This window comes from Sus scrofa, chromosome 4 (assembly GCF_000003025.6).
Source record: "Sus scrofa isolate TJ Tabasco breed Duroc chromosome 4, Sscrofa11.1, whole genome shotgun sequence".
NCBI classification, from domain to species: domain Eukaryota; kingdom Metazoa; phylum Chordata; class Mammalia; order Artiodactyla; family Suidae; genus Sus; species Sus scrofa.
In genome coordinates this window covers 78,623,804-78,642,979 of record NC_010446.5, presented here as the reverse complement: position 1 = coordinate 78,642,979, position 19,176 = coordinate 78,623,804, and the positions used below count along the sequence as shown (strand labels likewise).

General features: G+C 40.9%; 1 protein-coding gene across 1 annotated transcript in view; it reads left to right on the top strand.

The window, feature by feature from the left end:
* Nucleotides 1-19,176, top strand: part of SNTG1 (syntrophin gamma 1) — a 454,631-nt gene that overhangs the window by 339,137 nt on the left and 96,318 nt on the right. Inside the window, exons 10-12 of the mRNA XM_021089413.1 lie at nt 4,155-4,237; nt 9,614-9,744; nt 17,811-17,940. Coding sequence (XP_020945072.1) covers nt 4,155-4,237; nt 9,614-9,744; nt 17,811-17,940 — 344 coding nt within the window. The remainder of the gene's footprint in view (nt 1-4,154; nt 4,238-9,613; nt 9,745-17,810; nt 17,941-19,176) is intronic.

Below are 19,176 nucleotides of genomic sequence, written 5' to 3'. Positions count from 1 at the left end.
AACTGCTGGGTCATAGGGGAGGTCGGCAGTTCACTTCCTAACAAACGGTCTGATGTCTTTCTGAGTGGGCATGTATTTAAAGACCTCTCCGGTCCACTCCAGCAGTAGATGAGAGCTCTGCTGGTTCTAGGTTAATGCTAGTATTTGATGGTCCAGGATTTTTCAGCCACTCTCTTGAGTGTGTCATGGTATTGGATTACACTTTTTCACAGGCATTTCCCTGAAGACTAACAATGATTAGCTCCGTATTATGTGCCATTTGCATATTGCATTGTCTGTTTGCATGTCTTATTTTGTAATGTGTCTGCTCAAGTCTTTGCCCATTTTTTCTATTGTTATGCCTTTATATCATCGCTCTGCAAGAGTATAGAAGCCCATTGATAAACGCTTGGTTAGCTATTCGGGTTAAAAACATTCCACTCATTTTGTGCATGACTGCATTTTTTTTTTTTTTTTTTTTTTTTTTTTAGCTAAAGGTGTCCCAAGTTTGCAAGACTTTTTGATTTTGATAAATTGTAATTTACCATTGCAGTGTTGTTGTTTTTGTTGTATATGCCTATTGTCTTCTGTATCTTTTCTAAGAAAAACTTGCCCACCCCAAGGTTGCAAGATAGCTCCCTACATTTTTGCAAGCAGCTTTACAGTGCTGACTTTTATGTTTTAAGTTTGTAATCCCTCTTACGTTAATTACCTTTTGGTTCTGAGGTAGGAATCAAGAATGAAGAAATCACCATATTATTTCCATTAATTTCTGTGTCTATTCTTTCATCAGAACCACACCATTGATTATTGTAGCCTCATGATTCTTTAACAAGTCTCCTAGGACAGGTCCTTCAAGGTGGCAGTATTTCAACATCGTTCAGAGATTCTAGATCCTTGCATTACTGCATACGTTTTATAAACAATGCAGCACTTTCTATTTTTAAAAAACTATTTTATGATTTTGAATGGGTCTAAATGGAATTTATAGATAATTTAGAAAATTAACACCTTAATAATGTTAAATCTTTCAGTCCACAAACATATCTTTTCATTTACTTATATTTAAATTTTTCTCAGCAATATTTTAATGTTTTCTGTGGGAAAGTATTGCATATCTTTCATGAAGTTTAAGCATTTTATGTTTTTCTATTTTATTGTAGAAGATATTTTAAAGATTTAATTTTCCAATTATCTGATGCTAATAGATATAAATGTTATTATGCATTGACATTCTACAATGTAGCTTAATTTTCTTATTAATTCTAGTAATATTTTTGTACTTTCTTTAAATTTTTCTATATATAAAATTGTGTCATCTGCAAATAAGCAGTTTTGCTTATTCCCTCCCAAACTATATTTCTTTAATTCCTTTTTTGTCTGTTTTCTTTGCCTATTGCAAAGGCTAGGGCCTCTCGTAAAATGCTGAATGAAGAAGTACTGAGAGCAGATGTCTTTCTCTTGCTCAAAATATTAGTGGGAATACTTCCCGTCTTTTATTATCAAGTGTGATCTTAGCTGTGGGCATTCATGGATGTCCTTATTAGAACAGAATAGAAAGTGCTCTTCTATTCCTAGGCTCCTGGGGATTTTCCTTTCATTTCTTTACTTTAATAAAAGTTAATGTTGAATTGTAGCAATTTTTTTTTCATTCTTTGAGATATTACATTTTTTCTTTTTTTATTCTGTTGATATTGTGAATTTTTAAAAATTGATTTTGAATGCCAAGTCAAGGTTGCTTTCCTAGGACAAACATCGTATGGGCATTAAGTATATTTTTATATATATTAAAGGTTTTAATTTGCTAAAGTATCATCAATTAAAAAAAATCTATGTTTATGAAAGATATCCAGATGTTCTTTTTTGTGGTGTTTTAGTGAGACTTTGGTGCCACGGTTAGTTGTGTCTCTTTGGAGGTGGTAACTCTTCTTCTATTTCCAGAGATAAAGTATTTGACAGTGATGGTACCTCTTTCTTTTCTTTTCCTTTCTTTCTTTTTTTTTGTTGTTGTCTTTTGTCCTTTTATGGCCACACCCGCACGGCATATGGAGGTTCCCAGGGTAAGAGTCTAATCGGAGCTGTTGCCACTGGCCTACACCAGAACCACAGCAACAGCAGATCCGAGCTGCGTTTGCAATCTACACCACAACTCACGGCAACACCAGATCCTTAACTCACTGAGTGAGGCCAGGGATTGAACCTGCAACCTCATGGTTCCTAGTCAGATTTGTTTCTGCTGCGCCAACGCGGCAACTCCGATAGTACCTCTTTCTTAAAAGCTTCACCAGAGAAGCCTAAAATTATAAGTTTAGCTTTGTATGAATTAATCTCTTGAATGGATATGACCTTTTTTACATTCTCTTTTCTTCTTTTGTAAATTTTGGTTAGATGTTTTTCGGTATCTTTGTTCATTTCAACTAAGTTGTCAGTGTCATCAAGTGAAGTTATTCATCAAATCTCTTCATTGTCTTTTATTAGCTGTCAATTTTCAGTAATGCCCCTTCTTCATTCTTGGTATTCATAACTTGTATTTCCTCTCTCTTAGAAGATCATTTTTGCTATGGGTTTCATTAATCATTCCAAAGAACCCGTTTTTGTCTTGGCTAGTTTTGTCTATTATTTTCTATGTTCTTTTCATTGCTTTTCACTTTTATTTTTATTATGTTCTGTCTTCTGCTTACTTTGTTCCAATTTACTCTTCTACTTCCAATGTCTTAAAATGCAAACACTGATAACTGAGTTTACACCTACCTTCCTTTTGTGCTTATATTTAGATCTTTAAATTTCAGTCAAAGAACTGCTGTGGATGCAGCAGAATTTGCTATATGCCATATTTTCCTTGTGTTCAGTTCAAAATACATGTAAGTTTTAAATAAGAGTGTCCATTTAAAATATGGTCTCATAAGAGAGAAATGCAGATAAACATTAGAGGAAAAAATAGCTGAAACAAAATATGAAATTCTTAAGATTTAAAGAGTATAAAATTTTATATCTAAGCCAGGATAGCAAGAAAGTCTGTGCCCTTCTACAAGAAAACTGTAGAATCTTAGAGTAATAACAGGAAAGTGGCATCTTTTTTTTTTTTTTTTTTGAGCCTGTGGGTTAATGTGTTGGGAGTGTAAGTGCTAGTGATGTTTGCATTTAAGTATAATGTGTCAAATAAAAATTGGGACTCAATTACATAATATCTCATATTTATCAACATTAGGAACTCCAAAAATATGTTTTTAGAAAAAGCAATGATTCGGGAATCAAGAAATATGTATTCTAATCCTGACTGAAACAATTACTAAATTGTAAGATCTTAGAATATCACGAATCTTTAAGACATATAATAATCATCCTCAAAAAACGGGTATTGGTAGGTTTCTCATGAGGATCTAATAAGAAGTGTTATGGTTGTAAATTCACAACATGAGATGGGGTCCAAGATGGTGCTTCCAACGAAGGTTTATACCAAGAGCACTTAGAGAGACAGAGCCCTTTTGAACTTGCTTGCCTCGTGGAGAACTATGGAATCTACATGGGATGTGCTGGGAGATGAGTACAGGACATTAAATCAACCCTCTTGGACAGAATCCTGCCCTATTCTAAGTATGCTTCATCAGCATAGGCCACTTTGTTTGTTTATTTATTTTTTGTCTTTTTGCCTTTTCTAGGGCTGCTCCCAGGCTAGGGGTCTAATCGGAGCTGTAGCCACCAGCCTACACCACAGCCGCAGCAACTCAGGATCTGAGCCGCGTCTGTGACCTACACCACAGCTCACGGCAACACCAGATCCTTAACCCACTGAGCAAGGGCAGGGATCAAACCCGCAACCTCATGGTTCCTAGTTGGATTCATTAACCACTGCACCACGACGGGAACTCCCAGGATAGGCCACTTTGAATAATGAAGTGAAGTAGTATTTTTATATGGTTGCCTGTCCCCTTCATAAAGCCTTAGTGTTTCTGAAATCAAAGATAAATATTTGTGGGTCTCTTTCAGGAGGCCCACTTGAGGCTTTAATTTTTAGGTTTGCTTACTTGCAAAACTGTGGCTTTGCTATAAGTGAAATGCAGATTTGTTTAACTCCGGCTCACCTGGTACCACCATGTGTGCTGAAATAGCCAGCGCCGGCGTCTGTCCAGAACCGTGGCAGCCGACCGGCTATAACCCTGTGACTCTTCCCGCAGGTGCCCCGAGCGACCAGAGCAGCGGCACGTCCTCCCCTCTGTGCGACAGCGGCTTACACCTCAACTTCCACCCCAACAACACAGTAAGATGCGACAGGGCCCTTCGCAGGGAGAGGGGACCCTCGGGGACAGGGGACGTGAGAGCTGGAGTTCGCACAAAGGTCTCCAACCCGGTGCCTCCCACCCAGTTAAAAGCCTTGGTTGCTTTATTTTTTGAGATTTATGGTAATCCTTGGAGGAAAAAATAATAACTCCAGGGAGGTCAGGTTTTTTATGTCATTTTTCTCCTCTCAGGTCTGTATTAAGCCCTAAGTTGTAGAGCCTTAACTTCAAGAGGTCCGTGTAATATCATATAATCATCTTATAATTTTGCATATCATACACAATGTCATGTTCTAAATACTTTGACATAAATTTATCATTTTTCTTCTGAAATCATGCAGCTAAAAGTAGCTATAGGCAATTTGTTGTATATTAGGATTTCTTAGCAATCGTCACTCACACAGGGAATTAACGCTGAGTGAGAAAATCTAGCCTACAAGTCATGTAAAATGTGAGGAATGTTACACAGTACATGTGGTTAGTAACTGATGAAATTGGCAGGTGTGCTCCTTATACATCCAATGAAATGTCAATTTTTACTTTGCACCTGGAGTAAACAGGACTTTGTTTTTTTCTTTTACAAATATTTTTGAGGCTCCTTGTATTTCACCCTTCAAACCATTCACATGTTGTAAAGAAAGGCAGTTCCTGTGGTTACACCTGTGCCCAGGGACACCGAGAGCAGCAGCACTCACTCTGTAGAATTTCTTGTTCTCTTCACCTATTAGGACGCATAAGACATGGAGCCTCTTCTGACTTGTGTGATTCAATCTCCATCAGAAGTTCTTGACCTGCCTTGTGTTTTACTGTAAAGTCCTCCTTTGGAACATTTTCAGGCCTTTGTGGTACCAGCGTCCACCTCAGCTCTGTGCCACAGGCCCTACATCCTTTCTGTTTCTTTGTTTTTTGCTCCAGGAGAGCAGCCCTTGCCAACACTCAGGGTTGTCTCTGCAGGTGTGGACCAGCTGCAGATGGGTGGACCTCACCTGCTGCCTCTGGCCACACAATAGATGGTGGTGTGATCTGAGAGGCCTCAGCGTGGCTTTCCTGATGAGAACCTGGACACCCACCCCGTCTTGAGTCTTGCAAGTCTCTAGCCCGGTCCTTGCTTCTTGCTTCAGCGAGTGCTTTCTCACCTTCCTTTTTGATCTAGATGCTCTGATGACTTTGATGTCTTTTCCCGCCTTTCTGCTGGGCTGGGGCCTTGACCCTGGATGCTCTGAGTGTTGGCTGCTGCTCTTGAAAGGAGCATCCGCTTGAAATTGGGGCTCCCTTCTCACACCCCAGTGATAGGTACAGAGGATACACTGATAGTACAGAGGGCGCAGTGATGGGCACAGAGGACGCAGTGATGGAACAGAGGACGCAGTGATGGGTACAGAGGGTACAGTGATGGACACAGTGATGGTATAGAGGTTGCAGTGATGGGTACAGAGGACGCAGTGATGGTACAGAAGACACAGTGATGGGTACAGAGGCAGGCCTCCTCCAGGCTTGGCAGGTGACATGGAGACCACTGTTCAGGAGCCCACATCTGGGCCAGGAAAGACAATGTAAATCCATTCACACTATTGATATGATAGGAAACAACATCTTGACACTGAAGAATAAAGCTTAGAAAAGTAGACATGGGCCTTAAAACCATAAAATCATTGTGTTTTTGCATCATTTAATATACAGTTCAAAATAACTCTAAGATCTGTTACAGAAAAAGACTAGAAAGCAAATTTGTATTCTACATTCATAATTAAAGTAAGTAATGAAGATAAATAATCTTCAAAGGACACTAGCTAGACCCCTGTAAACAACAGATCTGTAAAATGAGATATATTAACTCTAGTTATTTCAAAAGCTGAAGTGGGACTGATTCTGTAGTTTTATAGGAAAGAAGCATAAAGGAAAGAGACATGTTTACAGCTGTAACCATGTGGGGAGCAGGCTGGGAAGCGGATGTAGAGCATGTGTGTTTTCATACCTGCTGGTCTCTGAGGTCTAAATATGATTTGAACAACTTCCCCTCCTCATCTCGAGGTGATTGTCATTCTTCACATCCCATTACCAACACCTTTTATGTTCTTTTACATTTTCTATTTATTTGTTGAGGGAACATAAAGTGAAAGGAGCTCTCTGTGCTTTCCATGAAAGACAAAGGACCATCTGTCAATCATTTGCCTAAAATTACATTGCAAAATTGTAAAATAAGACAAAAATCGGAATTGTGCTTTCCACTGTTCCACCTCCGATGATGAACGTAGAAAGTCATGCTCTGGTACATGAGCTGGTCGTGGGATCTGGAATGCAGGTCTGAGTGTAGCCCGGGCTTGACGTCGGCCAGCCAGGCATCCTGGGTAAATGACTTACTGCCCAACTTCCTGGCTGTGGCCACTTGCGCAGCATCCCGCCAGTGGGTTTCGGCCGCATGCTGCCGTGGGCTTCATGGTGGGGCAGCTGGGTCAGTTCTGGCCACGGAAACTCCTCTTTCACCCCAGGCTGCCACACAGGACTGTTGTTTCTTCAAGAGCCCTCATGAAGAGAAGATGGGAAGCAAAGATTTCATGTTTCTACAAAGCTTTGGGTTCTTCTGTGACAGCCTTGCCCTTGGAGATGGCAGCATTGTGGCCCAGAAAATGGAAATGACTTTCCCCGGGACCCATCAGTGGAGAAGCTGGGATTTTGGCCCCAGAAGGTCTGATTCTGATTGGGAGGAGCCCTCACGCCCTTTGTACTACCACCGCAGGACCCGTGTCACATGCTGACCACCTGCCATGTGACTGTCACACTTGACATCTGATGTGAGAATGATTAATGTGGAAGCTCGGTCTGAGCCTTTGCAGTCACCACAGAAGCACTGGGAGCAGCGTCCTGCAGCAAAGGATGGGCGTCCTGGGGGCCAGGCACTGCGCTCTACAGGGCTCTGCGGATTGAGGGGCCTTTGTTGGCATGGTTGTTGACAATTAACATACTAGCCAGGGAACACTCACCCTTTAGTGAAAATAACAGCTTTTCCCTCTAAGCAATGTTGAAGAAATTAGTACCTGAAAGAAAGGTAAATCATATTTAGACTAACAGAGGTTTAACACCTAGACGAAAATAGAATTTCCTTCTAAGATCATCAGTCAAAAGTTACAGAATCTGTAGAATAGAGAGAAATCAGTGTCAGTGGTTCCCTGGTCAAACAGGAGGTGCCACCTCCATGCCAGCGTCACCCCAGGGGCCGGTGCTGTTGCCCTGAAGAAACCTCAAGTGAAACTGATGCAATGAAAGAAACACAGATCCACATCAAGCGAAAAGCTCAAATTTTATCAAATGTGTCTGTCTTCTCTGCACATAAAGAAAAAACCCGAACTTTTAATGAAACTTAAAATGCACGTAATTTTAAACCAGTAGTAGTAGACTTAATGTAACATTAAAACAATATAAGAAAACCCAAATATCTTGCAATCATGAAGTTAAAACAATGGACAAAGACTTCCTTGAGTGTTGTTTTATGGGAATGTTCATTTTACTCAACAATATTTTTAAGAAACGGATGAATCACAAGCTCTTATGACAACGTGCCGGAGGCCAGCTCCGGCGGCCAGGGAGTGTACACTTTTTCCCGATAGGAGAGGGACGCACCTCGGCGAATGTACAACATGGAGACAGCCTCTTTGTCCCTTCTTTCGGGGCGCTGGACTGCTCAAATTTTATTGGCAACAGTGGTTGATTATATAGACAGTTTTTCACTACAAATTACATCACAGTGTTAAAAGTACATTGGCTAACTATTACATGGTATAGCAGCTATACATCATGTTTTAAGGTCTTTATCTTTTTTTTTTATATCTTTTTTTTTTTTTTTTTTTTTTTTTGTCTTTTTGCCATTTTCTTGGGCCGCTGTCACGGCATATGGAGGTTCCCAGGCTAGGGGTTGAATCGGAGCTGTAGCCTCTGGCCTACGCCAGAGCCACAGCAACGCAGGATCTGAGCCTCGTCTGCAACCTACACCACAGCTCACGGCAACACCGGTTCCTTAACCCACTGAGCAAGAGCAGGGATCGAACCCGCAACCTCATGGTTCCTAGTCGGGTTCGTTAACCACTGCGCCACGACGGGAACTCCTAAGGTCTTTATCTTAACTAAACTTAGTGGGTACAATTTAGGGGCAATTAGGTACAATACATCATGTTTTAACATCTCTATCTTAACTAAACTTAGTGAGTACTTTGAAGAAGCCATAGACATAAGAATTTGGCATTCACAAACTTTGTAGACTGGTGCTTATCTTCAAAGTGTTGTGGCAGGGAGATAGTGTAAGTAAATATAAACCAACTTAACTAAACTAGCTATCACTTAAAAGCTTTTAAAATCAAAGACAAAACTCACAGCTAGGTTTTTTGGATAATATATGTCTAACTTTTATGAATCTCATTAAGATCCTAACTCTAAAGTTTACTATATAACTAGTTAATAGATAAACACTATGTTTTAACTAAGTTGGATTTAAATAGGGGAAAGTCCCTCAGGATGAAATTCTTATTATGTTCTTGTTGTAACCCTGTTAAATCACAAATCACCACAGGAAAATAAGAATGGAAAATAAGAATAATAAGTAAATAATCAGGAAAGACTGAGGAAAACTGAATAACAAATAAAACAACAGGAAAGATTAGGTCACCTGAGAAACAATCCATGTTCTCCAGCGCAAACATGGAAATTGTTTTCCCAGAAAATCCCCAATTCTTCCCCATCAACATCAAAATGAGAGCTGTGTAACCTGAGGCCTGCCCTCGGCTTGTACCATGCAGGCAGGCTTTCATCCTGACCAGAGGCCCACCTTCGGCTTGTACCATTCAGGTGAGCTACCTTCCTTGGTTAGGAACCTGCCTTCAGGTTTTTTTTTTTTTTGTTTTTTGTTTTTTTTTGCCATCAGGCAAGGTCCTTGTTTTGAGTCCCTGCATTTTCTCGGCTCCCTGCAACAACGTTTGGTGTTTAGCGGGTGGAAAATACATGCTAATTTGAATGAACTCCAACTTACTTCATTTCGGCCACTTACAAGTTCATTGCAATTACAGTTTTGCCCCACCTTTCCCATTCTTGAATGAACTCAGTAGTCACAATTTTATTTTTTCTTCCTTCCCCTCACTCCATTTCTTCATGTTTTCACTGTGATTCTTCATCTCAATGACTCCCTATATTGGTTGAGAATTCCATTAACAGAGAAAGTGAAGTATGACTTGACTGTCAGTGTAGATTTCTGGTGGTATTCTGTGTGTCTTTGTTCTTTAGGGGAAACACCCCTTGAATGAAGAGGGTTTGTGACGGGGACCCTGAAAGTGCAGAGGTAAACAGCCATGTGGTATTTGTGTTCTGTCTAGGACACGCTGTCCTGCTCGTCCTGGCCCGCGTCCCCGGGCCTGAGGTGGGAGAAGCGGTGGTGCGACCTCCGGCTGATCCCCCTGCTCCACTCCCGGTTCTCCCAGTATGTGCCCGGCACAGATTTGAGTCGGTGAGTTCCTGTGAATGAACGTGGGGCCTGGGGTCAAACTCAGCGCCACCTGCTGAGGCTCTGTTTGCAGGGCCCTCCCGACCGTGGGAAGAGCCACTCAAGAGATGAGATGTCATGGGGCAAACAGAGCCCAGGGCAGGAGGCTGAGCCATTTCAAAGCCAGACCCCAGCCCCATCCTCGTGATGTTGGGGTGGGGGTCAGCTCCGTGGCCAGGCTGGCCTGCCTCCCTGGGAGGGGGTATGGGCAGGGCCGTGGACACAGGACTGCAGGGTGTCCGGACATCAGTTCTGCTGGAACTCTGCTGCCAGAGCCCAGGATGGAGGGGCACCGTGGCCATCAGCCCTCCATCATCACCCCTTCAGCCGCTGGCCAGGGGATCAGCATGAGAGGGGAGAATCCCAACCTGCCCCATCTCGGGTGCCTCCCCCAGGCTCCCACTGGACGTCACTGACACTGCCTGGGCTAGGGGGTGCATGGAAGGGACACTGTGAGCTGCTTCCTTCATCCAGGTGGGGGTGGAAAGGCCAACCTCCTCCTTGACCCCTTGAGCCCTGTGGAAACCTTGAGGGAGGGGCAGTGGTTCCATGGATGTGTGACCAGATGAGGGCAAATGCCAGAGAGATTGAGGGCTTTTAGCCCACTGATTTCCTAGCCTGTTTACCGCGAGGGCAGACTTTCCCCATGGCCTTGTCTTGTCTTGCTGTTGGTCATTCTGGGTTGGAGGATTCTAAAGCATCCTGCCTGGAATGTTATGGGGCAGTAGGCAGCTAAGGGACTTATCTACTTGTCATCCTCAAGCCCAAGACCCCCAGGCCATGAGCCCTGTCCTTTCAGAGCTGCCTTTCCTGGCTATTGGGTTACATCCAGGGCTCTTTAGTCATACCAGGGAGCCCTTGGTGGGTGTGGCTGCCTTCTCTGTCATTTCGGATATTCATATGTCTGCATTAATAGTCAGATACTCAATTATGCCTTCAATATTGTTTCCTTTTTTTTTTTTTTTTTTTACAATTTCTTCTTTGACACAGGGTCTATTGACAAAGTGTACCGCAAAATTTCAAAACATTTTGAGATTTTTAAATGATCTCTTTTCTTATTGCCTTCTAGTATGATTTCATGTGAATGGTTTCAATCCTTTGATATTCCTTGAGATTCGATTTCACCCAGTATCTAAATAACTTTAGCAAACGCGTTCCATGCACACTTCAAAGAAGGTGCAGTGTCCTTTTCCTTAGTGCAGTCTGTTCATATTGCAACTAGGTCATATTTGTCCATTGGGGATTCTGATCCTCTGTATCATTAATAATATTTTGTCTGTTTATTTTATCAGGTATTGAAATAAGTGCCTTAGTTTCCCACTATGATGGTGGCTTAATGTGTATCGGTGTTTGCCATGTATATTTAATTCTTTATTATTGGACACAAACAGATTGAGATTTTTTAGTTTACTGATATATGACCCTTTTACCTTTATGAAATGGCCTATGTCTCTGGAATTCTTCCTTACCTTTAAGAATTATGCCTCTATCTATTGACTAATATTTACATTGTATAATGTTTTATCTGCTTCCTTGACGTTTTCTTCATTTTCTTTGTTCTTCTCTATAACATGTGTCTCTTTTGAACTGTATATACTTTTTCTTTGAAAATCCAAAGTAGCAATCTTAGTGTTTTAATTGTTTTATTTAGTCCAGTTACTTTTAATGTAATTACTGGTATATCAGGGATTATAGCTACCATCTTAGCATTTGCTTTCTATCAACACTCTAGTTTTTGTTTCTTATAGATAAATATTTTCTTTTAGATAATTGTAGATTCATAAGCAATTATAGAAACATCGGGAGATTACGTTCATTTTTTTACACATTTTTCCAAAATGGTAACATCTTGCAAAAACTATACCACATTCTGGAAGGTGACATTGACAAAGTCCGCCTCAGTCATCCGATTTCACACGGCTGAGCGTGTGGGTCTGTGCTCAGTTCTAGAGAGTCCTAGCACATTTCATGTTCCCTACCCTCCAGCCTGGTCACGGGGCAGAAGAGCTCCATCACCGCAAGAACCCTCTCATGTCTGGTCTACACCAGGCCAGGACCACCTGACCACTTACTAATCCCTTCTTCACCTCTGATTGTTTGTTACTGTAAGAACATTATCCAAATGGAATCCTACATTACCTTACTATATTGGATTGAATTTTCTCAATCAGCATAATTCTCTGATAATTCTTCCAAGTAGCTGCATTTTGCAGTTGCTTGTTCCTTTTTAATTCTGATAGTGTTCTAATAGTAAGGATGCACCACATTAAAAAATTCATCCCTGGAGTTCCTGTTGTGGTGCAGTGGAAACAAATCCGACTAGTATCCATGAGGATGCAGGTTTGATGCCTGGCCTTGTTCAGTGGGTTAAGGATCCAGCATTGCCATGAGCTGTGGTGTAGGTCGCAGTTGAGGCTCAGATCCTGTGTTACTGTGGCTGTGGTGTAGGCCAGCAGCTGTAGCTGATTTGACCCCTAGCCTGGGAACTTCTATATGCTGCTGGCACAGCCCCAAAAAGCAAAAAAGAAAAAAAAGAAAAAACATCCCTTGAAGGACATCTGGGTCATCCTAGTTAATTCTAATCAAAAATACAATGAACATTTGTATATAGATTTTTTTTGTGGAGGAACATTTTCATTTCTTTGAGTAAATGCTCAGGAGTTCAAGTTCTTTGTTGTGTGATAATATCATGTTTATTATTGAGAAACAGACAAATTGTTTTGTAGGTGGCTGTACAATTTTACATGCCCGTCAGCAGTGTACGAGCCATCTGGTTTCTCTACATCTTTGCTGGAATTTGGTGTCATTGCTATCTGTTATTTTACCATTTTATAGGTATAAGAGACAGGTGTGCTATATCCTTGTGACTGAATTTGCATACCCTAATGGTGCTGAATATCTTTTCATGTGCTTGTTTATCACATGGAATCATCTTTGGTGAAATATCTCTTTGTCTTTTGACCATTTTGTAATCAGCTTTACTTATTTATTTATTTATTTGGTTTTACTGTTGAGATTTCTGAGTTTTACATAAAGAAAAAAAAGTCCTTTGTCTCAACATTTTAGTTATTGTATTCGATTACCTTTAACTTCTTAAACTTTTTTGAAATAATTACACATTTTTTATTTTTAATACTCCCTCTTTAATATCGTTACATACACATGCTTTTACTTCGTTGTAGTTATTGCATCATATGTCTTAGTCCTTCCAGGCTGCTTTAATAGCAATAAATAGCAGAAATTTGTTTCACACAGTTCTGGATGGCAGAAGTCCTAGACGAAGGTACATAGATCATGGTCAAGTGCTTTGATGAAGGCCCTCCTCCAGGTTCATAACTGGTGTCTTTTCACCCTGTCCTCACATGATGGGAGGGGCTCAGGGTCTCCCTGGAGCCACCTGTATACATTGCTGGTCCCACAGGCTAGGACTCCACCCTCATGGCTTCAGCAACTCCCCAAAGCCCCACATTGGTCTTTAGGATTTCAAAGCACAAATTCTCAGACCAGAGCACCATCCATACATGATTTAGTAATGCAATTTATTAATTTTGCCTCTTCAGAAAATTCTAGAAACTTTGAATACTTTAATTCCATCATGCTTTCCTATCTTTGGGCATATTTCTGTTGAGATTTGAATTATAAATGTATCTTAAGTTCCTCAAGATATTTTCTTATTTTCACATAACTATTATTCGAGTGTACCTTGCCTTTACTCTTTCTGTTTCTCTTTATTTTTTTTCTTTTGGTTCTATTTTTCTTCTGCCTTAAGAACTTTCAAAAATATTTCTATTCATGGTATTTTTTAACATGCACTTTGATTTTCATCTATTTTGTTTTTACTTTAAAATTTTTATGTAGTTACGTGATGTAGAAATGTTTAGCTAAAGCAATTTATGAGAAAAAAGAAATTGTAGAGTCCAGATGACTTCTTACATTTTTATTCTTATGGCACCTCAACACAGCAAAGGCTTTTAGCAATTGAATTAATACACAATAAATGTGACAGTAATAAGCAGTTATCACCATAGCACTATTCTGAGTGATTGCACAGCAGTTCAGGTTCAAGAGCTAATTTATTGTTCACTTATTCACTCAATGAATATAGATTTAATGTCTACATGGGAGGTGTTCTGTTTGCTTCTTTCCCTGAAGGAGGTCACTGGCCAGAGGCAGCTGACACAGTCAGTCAGTGGTAGGAAAGAAAAGATACATTACTGGCCAGTGAGGACAAAAATAGAAAGTAGCAGAGCTTGGTTCAAAACCTAGGATGTTACTGTTGGTTTTGCCAAAGCCCATAATTTGACCTTGGGTGATACATTAGTTCTCATATCCAGTTGCAACAAAGTTGTGGTATTGTCATCTACTGTTGTGTAGATATGACTTAAAACATCACAGTATTATTATCAGTGATAGAACAGTTTTTGTTCCTCCTATGGCATGTGTCTCATTTCAATCCTGAAGTATCCTGCACTGCAGAACGTTGCAGTGTCAGAGTATCAGAATGGTTAGGTTATTAAGGAGATGAACATGGTTGATCGTCTTAACTACAGAGAAGAAATACTGAATGGATGGAGAAACAGCTCCCTTCCATGTTGCAGGGGTGGGAGAGCAGAGGGGTGGTGCTGGGGGCGCAGAAAGAGGGCCTTTCAAAGACGAAAGTGGGGGGAAGACTTAGTTGCGTGAAAGTGCAGGACTTCTGTAGAGAACAGTGAGTTACCGTGTCTAAATCAAATGAGTGGGTGAATTTAGGCTTTGGAAAATAGCTCACAAAATGGTTTGGAAGACCTGCTCACGTGCCTAACCCAACAGTTGGGCTCTGAGCTTGAACATCAGAAGCCAGGATGAGACGCGCATCAGGGCAGCACCAAGGCCAAAACTGTCCTGACGGTGATTTCATGAACCAAACTCAGCGAGAAGGAGAGCAGATGGCTGGGATTACGAACTGGAGAGCAGCTTTTGATTTTTCCCTTTCCTTCATCTCCCCAAATAATTATAATCAAGTCAAGAAAAGTGGCCCATTCTTGGAATACCGTTGGAGTCAAGCTTGCCTGCGGCTCTCCTGCAACCACCTCATTGCGGTCTGTCTGGAGAACCTAAAACTTCTGAAAAGCCTTTGCAACGCGATGGATGAGAGAGGAAGGTTGCCATCTTCTCTTGACGCACAGAGATATTAGAGGTGGGAGAGCTGCTTAAAATCAAGTTACTGGCAGTAACCGCGACGCCCTTCTCCTCTCCTGCCTTCCCCAGTATCCTGCGGTGCTCTCATCCACCCCAGCGAGAGCTTCCAAAATACAGGAGAGCGTCTCCTGACAAAGCAGCAGTGTCCCCGGGGCTGTCCCAACTCAGGATTAGCAGAAAGGCTGCGGCACGGTCTGCAGAGCTCCGTCCATGAGTCCACAAGGGCTCGGGCATTGCTTTCCCTCCTGGCTCCCCCCACCACTCCCCGCACGTGCAACGAGGTACTTTTACTCTGCAGGTATTTGTTTTTGGAGGAGTTCCCTCTGGTCTAAAGCGTGTGCTTTCTCTCCTCTCCCCTCTCTGAGCTGTTCATCCAGTTCCAACAGTGACAGGTTCAGATTATCCAACTGTAATCATTCAACTGCTTTTTTCAGCAAGTGTGTCTGTGGGTGTGTGTGTGTGTGTGCAAAGAATCACAATTTAGTCTGGGAATCCTCAAGACCCCTACAAATATTGTTAAGGTGCAATGTTTCACAGTGCTACCATACTAACTTAATGGGTGGTAATAGTTTATTGATTTTAGAGAGTATGTGAACAAACAGTTTTTTGTTTCTTTTTCTTTTATTTTTTAACAATTACTCAAGGAATTACATTTTCTAAAAGCTGCAAATGCAACCCCAGCCCTGCAGCCCTTCCTGAGTGATGGGCTGAGGACACATTCTCAGGAAACTGTCTCTGTGCCGCCTCCACACCGCACAGCAGCAGCTGGTTCTCGGAGCTTCAGCGACGAGTGGAAGTATTTGGGTCCCACCCCTTACTCCACAAGTACTTGCTGAATCTGTAAAGTATATTTTTCTCATTTTCCATGAAGAGAAATTGAGGTGCGACTAAGTGGACTGACTTGCCAATAGTCGTATTTATTCAAGAGCGGAGGCAGCTATATGACCTTGGTGTAATCTGGCTGATCAGGCTATTTTTTAAGAGGTTTCATGTAAGCAAAGAAACTGTTCAGATGCTTCACTTATATTCACAAAGGGTTTCCAACAAGCCAACCTAAGAAGTGGAAACAGAAGGTAAAAAGTGATAGGTGCTAGTGTGTAAGCCTGGGTTTAGAAAAGGCTGGACCTTCAGAATTATTCTATGTGGAGACTGTGACACGTGTGATTACATAGATGGCATTAACTTTAATCAGCTAAAAATATCCAGCTGCCACAATTCATTTAAAGCAGAAGGAAAAATATGTTCAAGACATGCTTTAATTTATGGTACATGAAGCAATGGTTATGATAATCAGAGAGCGGAAAGAAATGTATATTACTAAACTCAAATCCATTCTCATTTTCCATGGATAGTTGAGCTTCTGTGTTCATATTTTAAATGTCTTACTATTGAATATCAAAATTAAAGTTAAGAAATTCATGTGAGGTTGCAATATTCTTTTTGTGCTATGCTTATTTTGTTTTTGTCTTGTCACAAATTCAAAAGAACCTGATTTCACAGAGACGGACAATACATGGCATGTATTTTTAAGAGCAAACAAAAAGGAATATTGGAACATTTGGCTGTAATCAGTTGGAAGTGCTTGGTCAAGACCTTGGGAGCAGGTTTCTCTAAAACGATTGATCATGTGGAGGCAGAGTGACGTTGGTGTGAAAAGTTTTGCCATGTGTCCAGTTCCAGAATCTGGACCAGTCTTGCGGGACAGGGAGCAACACAGGCCTGGTGATGAGGCTGGACCAGAGAACTGCTCATTTGGTGTCTCTGTTTGCAGAAAGGAAATCATGTGTAATACTAGAAATACCTATTACATTCAGAAGAGACACAAAAGCTATTTAATTGGAAAATAATGTATAAATGTACATTATTTACATAGCAGTTTGTATGAAAAATCTTTTCTATTGCTTCAAAATTGACTAGGATTTAAATATAGTGTGTGCAATTCTAAAGGGTATTGTGTTGCACCACAGAATAATGCTCGAACATGAAGCATTTGGCTACTTTTCATTCATTTTGGATTTTTTTTAATTTATTCCTCTCCATTAAGCTTATATGGAAACATGCAAGAACCTGATACAGAAAAAGAGTAAATAATTAAAATTGTAGCAACCAAGCTGCTGTAAATTCTATAGCACTTTTATAAACAATTTAGAAAGGCATCCTTTAATTTTCTCTAACAAGATCAACAAAAAACTCAGTAAAAGACCATAAAGATATTTAGGCTGCCATTCCATTCTAAGGAAAGGTTGGTTGTTACTGAAATACACAGCAGCCACCTAAATTTAGAGCACGAATATTTATTTAGACCTGGAGAGGATCTCTGAACCCCTCGTCCATGACCATCTTTGAGAAGATGGGTAACAACTGGTTTAACAGCTGGCAAAGTGCTTCAGCCCAAGATATCACATGATTTTATCCGATTCTCAGTATATGTATGTGGTCTTTTGTGATCTTTTCATTGTACATCAGAAAAGGCATTGAAAAATGGCAAGAGGAGAGGACTGTAGTCAAAATAGTAGATAAATATCTCTATAACTTTACGGTACACTTGGGGAAAGAATCCTACTGCAAAGTCTTACATAATCTTCCATTTGCATACTATGTATTTTACATCTCGAACCTCCTCTAAATGTATCTGAATCCCAAGATGCCATAATTCAAATTGTGTGTTATCTGGGTTCACCTTTTGTGTTCCATTTAAAAACAGATTTTTTAAAAAAGAGAAGTAAGCAAATATGAATTTGAAGCTGCATGTATATTGTTTGAAGGAAGAGCTTTGGAACAGATAATGATGTCAAGTTGCAAACAGACAAAGAGACAATGCTTTGATCTAATTTGCTTTGACATCTCTGCAGGCAGAACGCTTTCCAAGTGACGGCGGTGGACGGGGTCTGCAGTGGGATCATCCAGTGCCTCTCTGCTGAAGACTCCCTGGACTGGCTGCAAGCAATAGCAACCAATATCTCCAACCTCACAAAGCACAACGTAAGTCGTGGTTCCAGCAATCCCTGGCGTTGTTCCCCAGCCTTGGTGAATTTCTGCCTATGTAGGTAGCTTTGCATTGACTGCTCCGTGTTCATCTGAGGAGGGACCACTGCAGCCCTGTCGTGAATACTAGTGAGGAACACTTGTTTAAAGAGAGTCACTCTATCGTGAGAGTTTTAGCCCAAATATATAATTTCAAGTGTATTCACACTCAAGTTTCCATCCACAAACCTTGTAACATCGGTATTAATTAAATAAGTGAAAATAGACATTTTAGTATGTGGGCACTAAAGTATCTGTATCTGTTGCTCTGTATTTATATAATCAGCCATCTGTCTACACCTGCATATCTACATACAATGCTTCCCTCTACCATTATATCTCTATACATAAGTAAAAGCATTTTGGATTAAAAACGTCCTGAATTTTAAGGAAGCAATATTAATTTTCCTTTAGTGCTCTTAGACGTGCAGCTAGAAATGTTTGAAGGGGCAGGAGGGCAGGGTGACAGGAGTTGGCCTGGAGCTGGGGTTGTCCCTTCCCTATGCTGCCCAGAGACAAAGCCGGAGGTGACCTGTGGGCGCCGTAAGTCACCCTGGGCCCCGCGTCTGTGTTGCTGGGAACGGCCTCTCTGCTCCTCTCTGGCTTCCTCCTCCAGCCTTTGCTTCTCCCCCCATTCCTGTTTCTTCTCTCTCTCTACTTTCTCCTCGCCGCTATTCTTTAATAACAGTCCTTTCTCCTCCTGGTCTCTAAAGGAAATAGAGACCATGGAAATATGCAAAATTATAAACCTCACTTCACTCACTGAATGTAGATGTGGGTTTTAAAGATCATTTGATCTTAAAACTATTCTGTTTTGTTTTTCCATTTAATTTTATTGGAGTACAGTTGACTTATAATGTATTAGTTTCAGGTGTACAGCAAAGAGAATCAGTCAGACCTATGAATATATCCATTCCTTTTCCCTATATAGGTTACTACAAATTATTGGGTAGATTTTCCTGTGCTATACAGTAGGTTCTCATTAATCATCTGTTTTATACAGTAGTGCGTGTTATTGACTATTTTATTTTAAAAAACAAACTAGTTACATGCAGGCCATTGTCTTACCACAGCACTTTGTCCATAGCTCCTCTCTGCTGCGTTGGAGCTTTTAAGTCCCAGAGAAAGGCCAGCGGCCAGAACTGTTATAAGCGGCTAGAGAGAAGTACCTCACGCTTTCACCAACTCAGGAAT